Source organism: Octodon degus, unplaced genomic scaffold, assembly GCF_000260255.1.
Source record: "Octodon degus isolate 3935 unplaced genomic scaffold, OctDeg1.0 scaffold00093, whole genome shotgun sequence".
NCBI classification, from domain to species: Eukaryota; Metazoa; Chordata; class Mammalia; order Rodentia; family Octodontidae; genus Octodon; species Octodon degus.
The window spans coordinates 8,543,772-8,557,051 of NW_004524669.1; the positions used below are offsets into that span (position 1 = coordinate 8,543,772).

General features: G+C 62.1%; 1 protein-coding gene across 4 annotated transcripts; it reads left to right on the forward strand.

The window, feature by feature from the left end:
- Positions 1-82: 82 nt before the first annotated feature.
- On the forward strand, positions 83-12,589 carry Tspan4 (tetraspanin 4). 4 transcript variants are annotated; one of them, XM_004637959.2, is made up of 8 exons: positions 83-151; positions 5,248-5,327; positions 10,280-10,471; positions 10,594-10,668; positions 11,362-11,463; positions 11,539-11,670; positions 11,737-11,820; positions 12,186-12,589. In XM_004637959.2, the coding sequence occupies exons 2-8, from the start codon at positions 5,265-5,267 to the stop codon at positions 12,252-12,254; spliced, it is 717 nt and encodes a 238-aa protein (XP_004638016.1). In that variant the 5' UTR covers positions 83-151; positions 5,248-5,264; the 3' UTR covers positions 12,255-12,589. The 4 variants fall into 4 exon arrangements, with proteins under 4 accessions (XP_004638016.1, XP_023578447.1, XP_023578446.1 ...); XM_023722679.1 differs by lacking the exon at positions 83-151 and adding an exon at positions 753-874; XM_023722678.1 differs by lacking the exon at positions 83-151 and adding an exon at positions 791-874 and having other exon boundaries at positions 12,225-12,589.
- Positions 12,590-13,280: the final 691 nt, after the last annotated feature.

A 13,280-nucleotide genomic window follows, 5' to 3' on the forward strand; every position in this document is an offset into this window, starting at 1 on the left:
GATTTCCCCCCCATCCGTCGCGGTGGTACGTCCCAGAGCTACGGCGCCCGAGCGTGGCACAAAGGCTTTAGCGCTGGTTCGCATTTCTCGTGCTCACTTGACTGACAGTTTAGCGGCGGGAACTGGGCACAGTAGGAGGTTGCACGCGCAGGTACGGCGACGGCGTGCGGGGACACCGCGGACCGAGGCCGCCTGAGCGCGGGTCAACGCACGAGTTCGTGGCCCGAGTGCGCGACGCCAGTCGAGTGGCGGCAACAAGTGGCAGGGACGGGGTGGAGGTGGGCTGCCCGGGCGCGTGACCACGGCAGATGGGGTCCCAGCCTCGAGCCCTGCCCGCGGCGCTCGGGGACCGGGCGCAGCATCTCGGGCGTTCTTGGGCCGCCGCTGAACGTCGCCGCAGTGACCCGGCCCTTCTTGGGCAGGGGGTTGGAGGGGCGCGGTTAGGGGAGCCCGAGGCAAAGCGGGTGGTTAGGGCAGGCGGTGCGGACAAGGCGCCCTTGGCAGAACCGCAGAGAACCTGGCCCCGTCCCGGAGGCTGTGCCTGCAAGACCGCTGGGGACGACAGGACTGCCTGCTCCCAAGGGGACGGGCTGCCAAGGACCTGGGGGACAGGGTGCTTATGAGGGGAGCCAGGAGCTAGGCAGGGGAGATACGCTCGGGGAGCCTCTGGATTCGGCCTTGCTGGGGTGATGAAGTATTCTCACCCCACCCCCGCAGCTCCGCCGTCCCCCGCGGCCGGCCACGTGCGGAACCACGCGCAGAGGCCACTTCCCTTCTCTGTGCCCCAGGCCGAGTGGACGCACATCCTGCTTGGGCGGCGGGGCGAAGGGACCCGGAATAACGGGGCCCGGGACAGACTTGGCTGCGCGACGAGGTGAGGGCGTGGGGAGGGGTCCCAGGGTCAGCTGGGGGACGCTGGGGACGCGTGGGGGCTCAGGGACTTCGAGGGGGGCCGGGCCTGTATCACCCGTGCTCCGGCCCGGACGAGTTGTTTACCCGGCGAGAGCTGGGAAGCCGGGCCAGGCCGAGGGACATTCCTGGAATTCCGAGTGCGCCGAGGGGGCGGACCCTCGGCTCCGCCCTCCAGTTCCCGGTCCCCAGCCTAGCCCTGCGGGAGCCGCTCCTGGTCTGCGGTGCGAGTGCCGTCCTTACCCACGGCCGGCGTGGACCCGAGGGTCCTGGCTGCCCACTGCTTCCACCCTGGCTGGCACAGCCGCCTCTATGGCTGTCTGGTAGCAGACCGGGCTGTGGGCCTGGCCAGCTCCTCAGGTGCAACAGCGGGAAGAGGGGAGCCAGGGCTTTCCGGGGTTGGTCCGCACTGAGGAACCCTGGGGACGATGGGTGGCGCAGCTCCCAGGAGCGGGACTGGAGCACGGGGGCAAGGAGGCGTGCTCAACTGCGCTTGCTGCCTGCCTGCTCCAGTTCTGCCCAGGGGCCAGGGAAACCTGCGGTTTAAGTTCTGGCCGCTGAGCCCCTCTCGCCAGGGTGTCGCCCTAGAAACAGGCAGTGCAGGGCAGAACGCTGGGCTCACCCCCTGGTTTGGTCTCACTGCCTCAGTTTCCCCATCTGTAGTGCTCTGGTTGGGCCAGCATACTCCCACCTGGAGGGGCCCAGTTCCCTTCAAGGGAGTGCCACTCTCCAGGACCCCAGTCTCACCCTGCATGTTCACCTAGAGGCTGTGTGGCAGCCCTCAGGTGCCTGCTGCTGTCTGAGCTACCAGCCTGAGCTGTCAGGCGTAGCAGACACAATACACAGGCTTTGGGAGTTGGGCCTGTGCAGATGTGACTGGGCAGGATGGGCCCTGCCCTGCTGATCCATGGACAGGTCTGGGTTGGGGGGGGCTGAGAGCATCAGCAGCTCTGCCAGCTGCATATGACCTCGGGCTGAGGAGAGAGGATCCTCTAGTGGTCTCTGGAGGGACTGTCCCCTCCCTGTCCTCCTCTGGTTAGGTGGGCAGAGGTTTCAGGGTGGGTGGTCAGCTTGCCGGGCCAGTATTTGCTATGTCCTGGGGGGGGACACTGGGGCCAGCAGGATATGATGTGCAGCAGGACAATGGACAGTGGCCTCTGAGTGGGCTCAGCCTTTTCTGCTTCCTCAGCTGGCTTGGCCTGGGCATGCTGGGCTGCCCAGGTGGTATGGCACCCCTTAGCCTGGCTGTGTTTCTGGAGGCTGCCTGCTGTCCTCTGCCCATCCCAGGCTGCAGTGGTTGAGCTCCAGAGTCTGGCAAGGTCCCCCTTGAGTGGGACTAAGGTCTGGCCAGGACAGTGACCCCATCCTCTTGGTGCTCACACCCCCACTCCTTCAGCAGAAGGGGTTGTTGTTGGGGCCTTGGTGGCAGATGGGTGGGCCTCATGGAACACTGTTGGCTGGCATAGGCAGTGCCCCTGAGGAGGGGCGTCCATCTACTCTGAGCTGAGGAGGGTGGGGTGCTGTGAAGGACAGGGACAGTGCCAGTTGGGCCCCTGGGTGTGCAGTCCTGTGTACTGGCTTGTGTCCCTGTATCTGCATGTGTCTGTGCACTTGTGTTCAAGGAGTATGCATTCTGCCCTGGATCTGGAAAGCTGCCTGGCTGGGCCACTGGCCAGAAGTCTGGCCTTGATCTGCAACCCCCAGCCTGGTCCTGGGGTAGGGCTTCTGGGCTCTGGCCGCTGGTCTCTAGGAGCCTGTCTCTTGTGGTGGGAAGGTGGGGCTGGGATGAAGCTGGGTGGTCTGGCCTGCATTCTGCAGTCTCCTGCAGGGCAAAAGCTGCCCTGGCTATGCTGACCACTCTCCAGTTCCCCGATGGCTGGCCTGGCACTCAAACTTGGAGTGCCTCCTTTTGGGTGAAACCAGGTAAATCTTGCCTGGATGGACAGGGTATGACAGACAATGAGAGGCCTGTCCTGGACCCCATGGCCCCTGCTTACCTGTGGATGCCTCTTGGGTGCTGGGACAGATACTATCTCTGAGCCTGTCTCCTTAGGGGCCCTGTGGGAGAGGGCTGGGCTTCAGGAACAGTCCCAGGGCTCGCAGTGCCTCCTTGGATAGGTACTGACACTAGGGCCCTACACCTCTGCCTAGCCTGAGGCTTCCTTGTGAACTTGGGTATCCTCAGCTGCTTAGCCCTTGGGCTCTGTTGATGCCAAGTTGGCCCCTGTGCCATGAGTGTGTTGTGCCAGGGAGAGGGCACAATGGACACCCTGGGCCTTGGACTCAGGACAGGAACCCAGCCAGGCTCCTGTTTGTGCATGTCTCCTTGGCCTTGGTGCTCAGGAACCTCTTGGGGAGTTGTCCTGTAGCTAGAGGGAGATAGAGCTGTCCATCATCACTGTGACTTTTTGCCTGGTCATGCAAGGTGTAGAGGTGGGGCTTGGGCTGCTGCCTGGGTAGTAGGAGCCATTCTCAACCTGCGGTCCCTGCTCCCTGCTCTCAATGACCCATCTGGCCTTTATGGGACTAGATAGGCAGCCCAGGGTCCAGCTGTCCCGTGTAGTCAGCCTGGCTCTGGGCTGCAGAGCCAGTTTGGGGTGACCTGGTGGCTCTCCCACAGGAGCAGGGTCAGTGTGGTGCAGAATTGCAGTAGTGTTCAGATGCTTGGGCTGGCTTGTGCACTCAGCCCTGGATTGGGCCTATTCCATCCTCTGCTTGGACAGTTGAGTTTGGCCAGGGACTGCTGGAGGCCCCTAAGGTCCTGATGGGTTCATCTGCTACCACCTGCTTCCTGGTGGTCTGTGGGTAGGGCTCTCTGCTCCCCTGTGGGGCTTCTGCTGTGCAGTCCAGTTCTGTCCCTTTCCTGTCCCTGTTCCCTCATGGGAACAGCAGGCAGAGAGACCTTGGGAAGCCCCTCCTACCCCTGCCCCCAAGTACCAGGACCATAGAGTCTGCCTTAGGGCCCGCACCACAGTCCCCCACCAGTCCCCCAGGGGGCAGAAGAGTGCTGGCGCCAGGAGCCCAGTCCCAGTGTGGGGGAACCTTGCAGGGTGCGAGTTCCTCCTTCTGCTACAGCCCCTTCCAGACACTGATCGCTCATCCTGGCCTTTCCCGAGGCTTCCAGAGCTGGCCAGCCCGGTGGTGGCACCCTCCCTCCATACCTCCTTCCCCCTGGACTGCGGCTTCAGGACTGCCCGTGGGTGCACACCACTGTGACCATCTTGGCTTCAGTCCGAAGCAGGGTGCATCTCTGGCAGCTGTGGCTCCCTGCCCCAGGCCCATGGCTCCCTTTCCATTTCTCCAGGCAGCAGCTCAGCCACTGCCCACGTTCCATGCTGACTGCCTGCCTACAGGGCGGGTGGAATGAGGATGTCCTGGCTGCTCCGTTGGGGGAGCAAGTGGTGGGACCCAGCCGGGGACATCTGTCTCCATCTTTGGTTGCAGGTGTGAGGGGCTGGTGTATGCAGTGCTCGCTCGCTCTCAGGCTGACGGGCTGGTACAGGTGAAATTTGGGGCTTCTTTTTAAGAAATTTTGGACATGGTTCCACGAGTCAAACCGCAATCATTGTATAGCCCGCTCTTGAAGCTGGCCGAGCGCCTCACCCCTGGGAGCCAGGACGGGCCACTCGGGCACCCTGGGCCCACTCGGCGGTAGGCGGTTCCTCCGGGTTCCTTCTAGCTCCTGTGTTTTGGACTCCTACCTCTCTCTCCCGAGCACCCAAACACCCAAAGCCGGAGCTACACTAAATTGCCAGCCACAGCATTTGGGTCGCCGCTGACTTTGCTCGGTGCTATGCGCCCCTGGCATGTTGGGGTCGCTGCCGCGCGCAGGCGGGGTGGTCGGACTCCAGCTGCGGGGTCTCAAGTCCTCCCCGCCGCCCGCGAGGCGCAGGGGCGGGGCTAGTTCTCTGCGATTGGTCGGCTGACGGGGCGGGGCTGCGCGGGATTGGCCAGCGCCGCGGGGCTCAGGGAAGCGGGCAGGTGCCGATCGGACTGCGCCGCTCGCCCGCTGCACGGCGGGGCCGGGCCGGGGGAACCGGCGGGCGAGTATGGGACATCCCGGAGCGGCAGGCACGCGGCGCTGACGGCCCGGCCCCCGCGCCATGCGCCGCTCTAGCACGGACGAGTCCGCGTACAGGCGAAGTCCGTCGCCGGAGGGCAAGGGCTCGGGCCCGTTCCGGCGCGGCAGCAGCCCGTGCGGACGCGCGGGCGCGGGCGGCACCTTCTTTGGGCTGCACGCGGGGCCCGGGCCCCGGGCGGCCCAGGCGCGCTACTCAGCGCCCCGGGGCGGCAAGTACGTGGTCTTCTACCTGGACCTGTCTTTCATCTTTCTCCTAGAGCTGAAGCGCTGCAGCATGGCGCGCGGCTGCCTGCAGGGTGTCAAGTACCTCATGTTCGCCTTCAACCTGCTCTTCTGGGTGAGTCGCGCGCACGTGTGCTGCAGCGGGGAGGCGTCATCACCCTGGATCCCCGGCTGTGTCGCCCGCACCTCCTGCCTTTTTTCCCATGGCTGTTCTGCCCCCAGCCCCCCACTCCACCTTCCCGACTGCATGAGCAGCTGCCGGTGCCCCTGAGGCGCTGTCCTGCGGGCTAGAGTGACCCGCTCTGGCAGCCGTGAGCTGGGGAAGCGCTTGGCTTCACCGGCCCTCCTGCAGCAGCTGAGCACCCCAGATTATGGCCAAGTGCTGTGAGGTTTGCTCAGATTGTGTGTGTGTGTGTGTGTGTGTGTGTGTGTGTGTGTGTGTCTGTGTCTGTGTCTGTGTCTGTGTCTGTGTCTGTCTGTAGGGTGGGACTTGCACCAGAGGGCCAATCCCTCCCACCTAGATGGGGGCAGAGTTGTCACCCCACAGCACTGCTGCAGGGTCAGCTAGGCCTCCGCGGCAGGGAGGACAGGGAGGAGGCCTCAGGCCTGATAAGCCTAACTGCGGGTTTGGGCCTGGAGCTTAGCTGGTGGACGCCAGCTGGGTGAGAAACAGCCAAGGTCACTCCAGGGTCTCTGCGCTCAGAACCTGCTGTCTCCTCCGCGCTGGGGCGAGGGGTGTGGCCCATTTGTGCAGGATACAGTCAGCCTACTGAAGACTGGGTTTGTCTTCTCGCCCTCCCTGCTTTCCTGGCCTTGGTTGTGATGGGGCGGGGGTCATAGCTTGGGCTGCCTGTGGAGTGAGCTGAGAAGGTCTGTCTGAAGAGACACCAGGCACGCAAGCACCTGTCCCCTGCAGCTTGCTCCCAGGGCCTGTCCCCTTTGAGCAGGTCCTGGGAGGACTGAGATGAGGCCAGGGCAGCATGGCAGGTAATGTGGGCTCTGCCAGATGCTAGGCAGGTTCAGTGGAGTTTCCCAGGCAGTGTGATGGGATGGGGGACGCTGCAGGTGACAGTGTAATGGGGAGCAGGGCCCAGGATTTGCAAGGACAGTGTGACCAGTGCTGACAACCAGAGGTGCCAGCTTGGAGGGTAGTTGGTGGGTGAGGTGTGGAGTGGGTAGCCTTGGCTGACATTCTATGGGGTCAGCAGCCCTTCCCACACCCTTTCTCCTCCTCTCTGACCAGACACCACCTGTAGGGGATGAAGAAGGGTCCTCCAGGGGATCTCTGCCTGAGAGCAGCCCAGCTCATATGCCCCAGGTGGGGCTCCAGGCCTAAATGCCAGTTGCAGAGTGGACCAAGCCTCCTGCCCCTGGAGAGAATATGCGCACAGCTGCAGGGACATCTGGGCTGGAAAACAGTCCTTTTATTATGCAGGTGTAACCCCAGCTGCTGATGCCAGCACCAGTACGGGCCTCTCCCCATCTGACTCGGTGACTTTTCTCTTTAGCTTTATGTTTGCACCATCCCAGATAATTCCGCTCCCCCTAGTCTGTGTGGGTTTCTGCCCACACAAAAGGGGCTGAAGCCTCTCTGAGGGGCTGCATAGGTCTGATGGTTGTGATGCCCACCTTTCCTAATCCCAGCATTGCCTGAAACTAAACCCCCTCTGGCCAGTGAGGCGTGTGACTGGGTATCATTGCCCAGAGCCCCCATGTCCTGGAACCTGACATGCTGCTTTTGTCCCCATGTCCACTGGGACATAGGCCCACATCACTGCCTCCAGTTCGCCCCTGGAGCTCCTCAAGCAGCTGGAGTCTGAAGAGACACCAGGCATGCAAGCACCTGTCCTCAGCTGTCCAGCCTCCTGCTGGGGTTGCTGGATGGGCTGGGTGTCCTCTGGCGGCCCCGTCCTCACGGGAGAGGGCTGAGCCCAGGCCTGACTCGCCGTGGTGGGGGCTGGGGCTGTGTGGTCCCTGGGACCCACGTCAGCTGCATGGCTGTGCTGGCAGCTGGCTCACTGCCAGCAGAGCTCTTCCCATAATGGAGGTCGAGGTCTCCCCGGGTTTGGGGGGTTGGGAGAGTTGGCCTCCCCTGGCTTCCTGGCCTCTTACCCCACCCCCGAGCAGCCACAAGATGAAGATAGTTCTGAGGCTCTCCCATGGCCACTTGCTGGCCTGGGCTTCAGGTGCATAGCCTGGCTGCCCAGGATGCAGCCAAGTCTGCCAAGGTGTGTCTGCCCCTGCTGCTCCCTGCAGAGGGCATCCAGGCCTGGTGGGGCCAGCGTCTGGACACCAAGGGTCACGGGGAAATCCTTTCCTCCTCAAAGCCTGTTTTTCTACCTGCACCCTTGGGGTAAACAAGTGTGGAGGCCCCTCAGCTTCTGTCCCATGGCCTGTGCCATTCAGGGCCTGACGTCTACCCACCCCATGCTAGGAGGTGATGGCCACCACACTGAGTTGTTATGGTAGCAGTCTCGGTGCCCGCTCTGTCTCCCAAAGGAAGGTCCTGAGTCTCAGCCTCTGGCTAAAGCCGACAGAAGCTGTGGGCAGGACCTGTGGTCTTGGTTGTTTTACCTCTTGGGAGATGACACCTGAGGGGTAGGGCAGAGCCTCTCCCTGCTGCCGGTGATATTCACTGAGCTGGGGACAGCAGGGAAGTGGCCCTCTGTGCTGGGCACTCTGTGGCCCAATAGACTGGTGGGAGTGATGGCCTAGGATCTGTAAGGCCTTTGGAAGACACGGACCATTCTGTGTGAGTGGACAAGCACACCCTTCCTGGGGAAGCAGCCTCCCAGCCAAGATGGCAGAAGTCCTGCCCACCTGGCAGAGAGGCTTCTGGACATGACCTCGGCTCCTGTGGGGACCCAGCCCTCACCCTGCTTCAAAGATGTGGCTGGCTGCCAGACCATCTGCCACCCTGACCCATATGGCTAGGGAGCAGTAGGCACTCCCCCTGGCGAGCTGGAGGGGGTACAGGATCCTCAATACCTAGCCTCAGGCCAACCCAGAGACACAAAGTGGAGAGGTGGAAGCTTGGGTATCCATCTCATGCCAGGGCTAGACAGGCGCTGAGCCTTCCAGGGCTGTCACAAGCCTCACTGCCCTCGGCAGGGGCCTGGGCAATGCACAAGTCCAGGGTGGGCAGGTGGCAGCTGGGCTGTGCCCAGGCCAGATATGCTGGGCAGATGTCAACCAGAGATGCTCTGTGGGCTGGGACAGAATCTTGGGGGCCAGGGCCCTGGGTGCAGCACAGGAAGGCTGTAAAGGGGCCACTCTGGGGGTGAGCTGCAAGGGACACGGCCAGGTGGGGTAGCAGGTGGGGGGTCAGTTTTACATTCGCCCTGGTACGCTCAGCTCTCCAGCCTTGGGAGCTGGCCTGTGGGTCTGAGTCAAGTGAGTCCATTTTCTCTTGCACTCTGAAACTATAATTTTCCTGCCAAAATGTTTTAAAAGCTGCAGGCAGACACATTTTAGAATTACAGGTATAGCAGTTTTCCTCCCTGTGAGCATGCATTTCATTATGTGCCCTCATGTGAAGCACAGGAAGGGGTGCTTTGGGGGAACAGGGATGGGGGGCTCCAGGGGCACGCCTGGTGTGACACTGCCAGGGAGGTGAGGTGTCCTGAGGGTGTGGGCTGGTGTCCCTCACAGGGCAGTGACAGTGGTGGCCATCTTCCTGCCATTTGGAGCCTTCATGGAGGGTAAAGGTGAGGGTCCCTTCCCCTCCACCCCAGAACAGCCCACCCCCAGGTGCCAGCTGCAAGGCACAGCAGTGTCCTCCCTGTGCCCTCTGAGTCCCAGGAGGACAGGGGCACAACCACGGCTCCCTTTCCTGCTGACAGAGCTGCAGCTGTCCTTGGAAGGCAGAGGTGGATGGCGTAGGCTTTCTGGGTCTTATATTTTGATTTCCCCTGTCATGCCAGCCCCTTCCCTCTGCGCAGACATTGCCACTGTAGCCCTGGGACTCCACCCCGAAGTGTGACACTCCAGGGTGACGGGCTGGGGTCTGTCATCCAGGGCCCCCGAGTCCCTGGGGCATCCACCCTCATGTGGGTACAGGGAATGGGATCCCCACCTGTTCTCTTGTTCCCTGACCCAGTACCTGGGTGGCAGCTGGACTAGTTGAATATGGCTTCATTGTCACTTACGCACAGTAGCTGGGTGGGACCCTACCCCATTTGGTCCTGCCAGATCCCAGAGGCTCTGAACCAGCCCAGGGGTGGGGGCCACCCCATGTGAGGGCTCTGGGGACAGGATGGTGTTCAGGGTGGTGATGTGGACCAAGTCAGCACCTGGCCAGGGTATCCCTGATAACAGAATGGCGGTGCCCTGACTGCTACACTGTCCCAGCCACTTAGCAACATGATGCGCTGTCCCCGAGTCCTCCATGAGACTCAGGCCAGGGCAGGGTCAGTCATTAAGGGGGTGTCTGTAGAGCCAACAGACCCCTGCTGGCCCTGGGGCTGTAAGGACAAACCATCAGTGTCACCTGGACACGTGCCTGTCTTGGGGAGGGTCCCCAGGTTTCCCTCAGGTGTCATGCCTGAGTGGGTGCACCAGTCTCCTGCCAGCTCTATGAGCCTCTGTGAGGGGAAGTCCAAATACCAGGGTTGCAGCAAGGGCACATCAGCCATCCTGGTGCCCAGACCTCTAGAAGGAGAGTCCTGGCAAGCCCAAGCCCAGCCTCAGGCAGGACTCAGCAGCTCCCAGGTGCCCCAAGCCTGTGGCCCAGGGAGCACTTTGTGTCTAGACCACAGGCGCAGGTGCTGGCTTGCAGTAGAAGCATGGGGCAGGGAACTCCTGCACCTACTGGGCGCTGACAGGCAGGGGTGGGGTGCTGGCTGCTCAAGGAGGCTTATGTGCCAGGGAGGTACCCCACAGCCAACATGCCTTGGTCTGCTCCCCAGCCTTTTGTGGGTGCCTGCCAACCTGGCTTGAGCCCAGAGCCTGGTGTGGGCTCCCAGCCTGGGACAGCCACCACCTCTTGCCCTAGCCAGGCTGGGCCAGGAAGGTTGCTCCTCACCCTGTCCTGTCCACTCCCCCCCTCCACAACTGCTGCTGTCCCAGCTGGGAGGCTGTGGCGTCCTGGGTGTCGGCATCTGGCTGGCTGCCACACAGGGGAACTTTGCCACCCTGTCATCGTCCTTCCCATCCTTGTCGGCTGCCAACCTGCTCATCGTCACAGGCACCTTCGTCATGGCCATTGGCTTCGTGGGCTGCATTGGGGCCCTCAAGGAGAACAAGTGCCTGCTGCTCACCGTAAGTGCAGCTGTACGGGGGTGAGGTGCCAGGCTGACCTGCTGATGGCCAAGGGGAGGGGCAGGGGCTAGCAGGTCCCTCACTCAGAGGCAGGGCACCCACCGGTCCCCACCTCCCCACAGTTCTTCGTGCTGCTGCTGCTGGTGCTCCTGCTGGAGGCCACCATCGCTGTGCTCTTCTTCGCCTACACTGATAAGGTATGCGCCAAGCTTATGGCCTGGTGGGGCTGGGCAGGGATGGTCACCAAGTGTGGCTCTGTGGCTGCCCTCTAAGAGTTGGGGGGGAGAGCAGGATCTGCCATGTGGGCCCTGCCACACAGTCTCATCGGCCCTCTATCTGACCACTTCTGTGGGTCAGGCTCACTGACATGCAGCCGTGGTGGCCAAAGTGTGGCAAGCTGCTCTGCATCTCACCCCTGCCTGGCTCTGGAGCTAGCGCTTCCCTTGCTCCTTTCTTTTTTTTTTTTTTTTAATATTTATTTATTTTTATTTATTACATTTATTTATTGTGTGTGTGTGTGGCCAGCTCAGCCCACCAGGGGGCAGGTCTGGCTGGCATGTGGTGCTGGGGATCGAACCGCGGTCCCTGTGCTTTGCCAAGCTTGCTTCAAGTAGGTGCTTTAGACCACTGAGCCATCTCTCCAGCCCCTCCCTTGCTCCTTTCTGGGGAGTCTCAGGCCCTGATCTCCCTGCAGAGCAGGTGCAGGCCCCTCTGTACCCCAAGGGGTGTGCAGGTGAATCTGTTCGACACACGGCCTGCAGTCCAGGGCCCCAAGCCCCAGCCTGGGAGGTTGCCTGGGTCCTGTGGCTCTGGGATGTCACTCAGTGATGGAGGGGTGTGGGGTCTGAGGGTGGGGCGCTCATCTGCCCTGCTGACCCTCGCACCCCCAGATTGACAGGTATGCCCAGGAAGACCTGAAGAAGGGCCTGCACCTATACGGCACGCCAGGCAATGTGGGGCTCACCAACGCCTGGAGCATTGTCCAGACTGATGTGAGGCAAGGGTGCCTCGGGGTGGGGGGTGTGGTTGCTGGCTCTCCCCACCTCAGCCAACTCTCCTCTCCTCAGTTCCGCTGTTGTGGCGTCTCCAACTATACTGATTGGTTTGAGGTATACAACGCCACACGTGTGCCCGACTCCTGCTGTCTGGAATTCAGTGACAGCTGTGGGCTGCATGCTCCTGGCACCTGGTGGAAGGCGGTGAGTGCAACCCAGGGAGGGGGCTCTTTGGGGGCCAGGGCAGCCACTGACCCTGCTTTCCTACAGCCCTGCTATGAAACAGTAAAAGCCTGGCTCCAGGAGAACCTGCTAGCCGTGGGTGTCTTCGGGCTGTGCACAGCGCTGGTGCAGGTGTGTAGGGCCAGGCATACACACACCTTTGAGATGGGCTGGGGCAAGTGTAGGTTGGGAGCCTCGAGAGGCCTGGATGGGTGAAAGTCTCCAACATCTCCAGCTGCAGAGCTTGGTGTCCTCGGCAAGGCCCAGGATGGCTGCTGGGGTTTCAGCTGGGGAGAGCCCGGCCTTAGTGCACATACCCATTTCTCCCTAGCACCAATGAGGCTCCAGGCAAGTCTGGACACTCAGGTGGCTGTGGCAGGGGTAAAGGATGCAGGCTTTGGGGATGGTGGGGTGTCTTAGGGGCCCAAGCCTGTGGTGGTTGGGAACACCCATTGGTGCCCTGAAGCACCCTTGCCCAGCCCTTCCTGTGCCCACAGATTCTGGGTCTGACCTTCGCCATGACCATGTACTGCCAGGTGGTGAAGGCCGACACCTACTGCACCTAGACTACCAGACATCCTGCTTCTCTGCCAAAGGACACTGCCGGGTGGGGAGCCAGCCCAGCCAAGCCCACCCCCCAGCCAGGACTCGGTGCTCTGCTGGGCGTGGCGCATGCTGGCACCTCAGCACTGGTGGCTGTGGGGTCTCAGGATCAGACGGAAGAGTCAGCTGGGATGGAAGAACTCGATGCGTTTCATACACGTGCCCTGCAGTGTGGGGCCTGGTGCTCTGGGGCCAGGCCCCGCCATCACATTCCATGGGAGCTGCTGCTCCAGTGCATTGAATAAAGTGCGTGAGTGGCACTGGCTTGCAGCCGTAGGCCAGGTGCCCCTTAACCTTGCCCAGCCCTTCTGGCCCCCCGATTCCCGGCCTTCTCAGTCTGGAAGCAGGGCTATGGTCACAGGTGAGGCTTAAAGAAAGGCCTGGGAGTCCAAGGCCGCCTCCGGCCAGTCAGCTTGTGACCAGGGCCCAGTGGTAGCTGTCTGGGGCTCAGGTGGGGTGTACTGCTCCCCTAGCTGCACAGCTTCCCTATTTGCAGTCTGTGGGGTCCACCCTCTCCCATCACCTCTGGACACGGCTGTGCAGGACTGGGGAGCCGAGCAGACCCAGACCACAGGGTGGTATTGCACACTCTCAAACACCTACAAGAAGAGTCTGGCTGCATCACATGGGTGGGAGACCCCTGGGAACAAGCCAGGGGACAGCTCAGGACAGGACCCTCCCTGCCCACTCAGCCTCTTCTGAGGTCCCTGGGGTGGCCGCTGCTCTGTAGGTGGCCATTCCCTGCCCACGCTCAGCACCCGTGTACTCTGAGGCTGGCCATGTGGTCCTCCCTCAGTTCTTAGTACCCGTATACCCAACTTGACTGGTGCAGAACCAAAACTGGGCAGTAGCCTCACTTCTCGTCCAGGACCCTGACTGGGACGGTCTCTGTCCTGTAACATTCGGGCCACCCCATTTGCTTACAGGGCTGGGAGCTGCTTCCAGCACCTGCCACATGCATGGGGATGTGGGGTGCCAGTGGGCGGGGC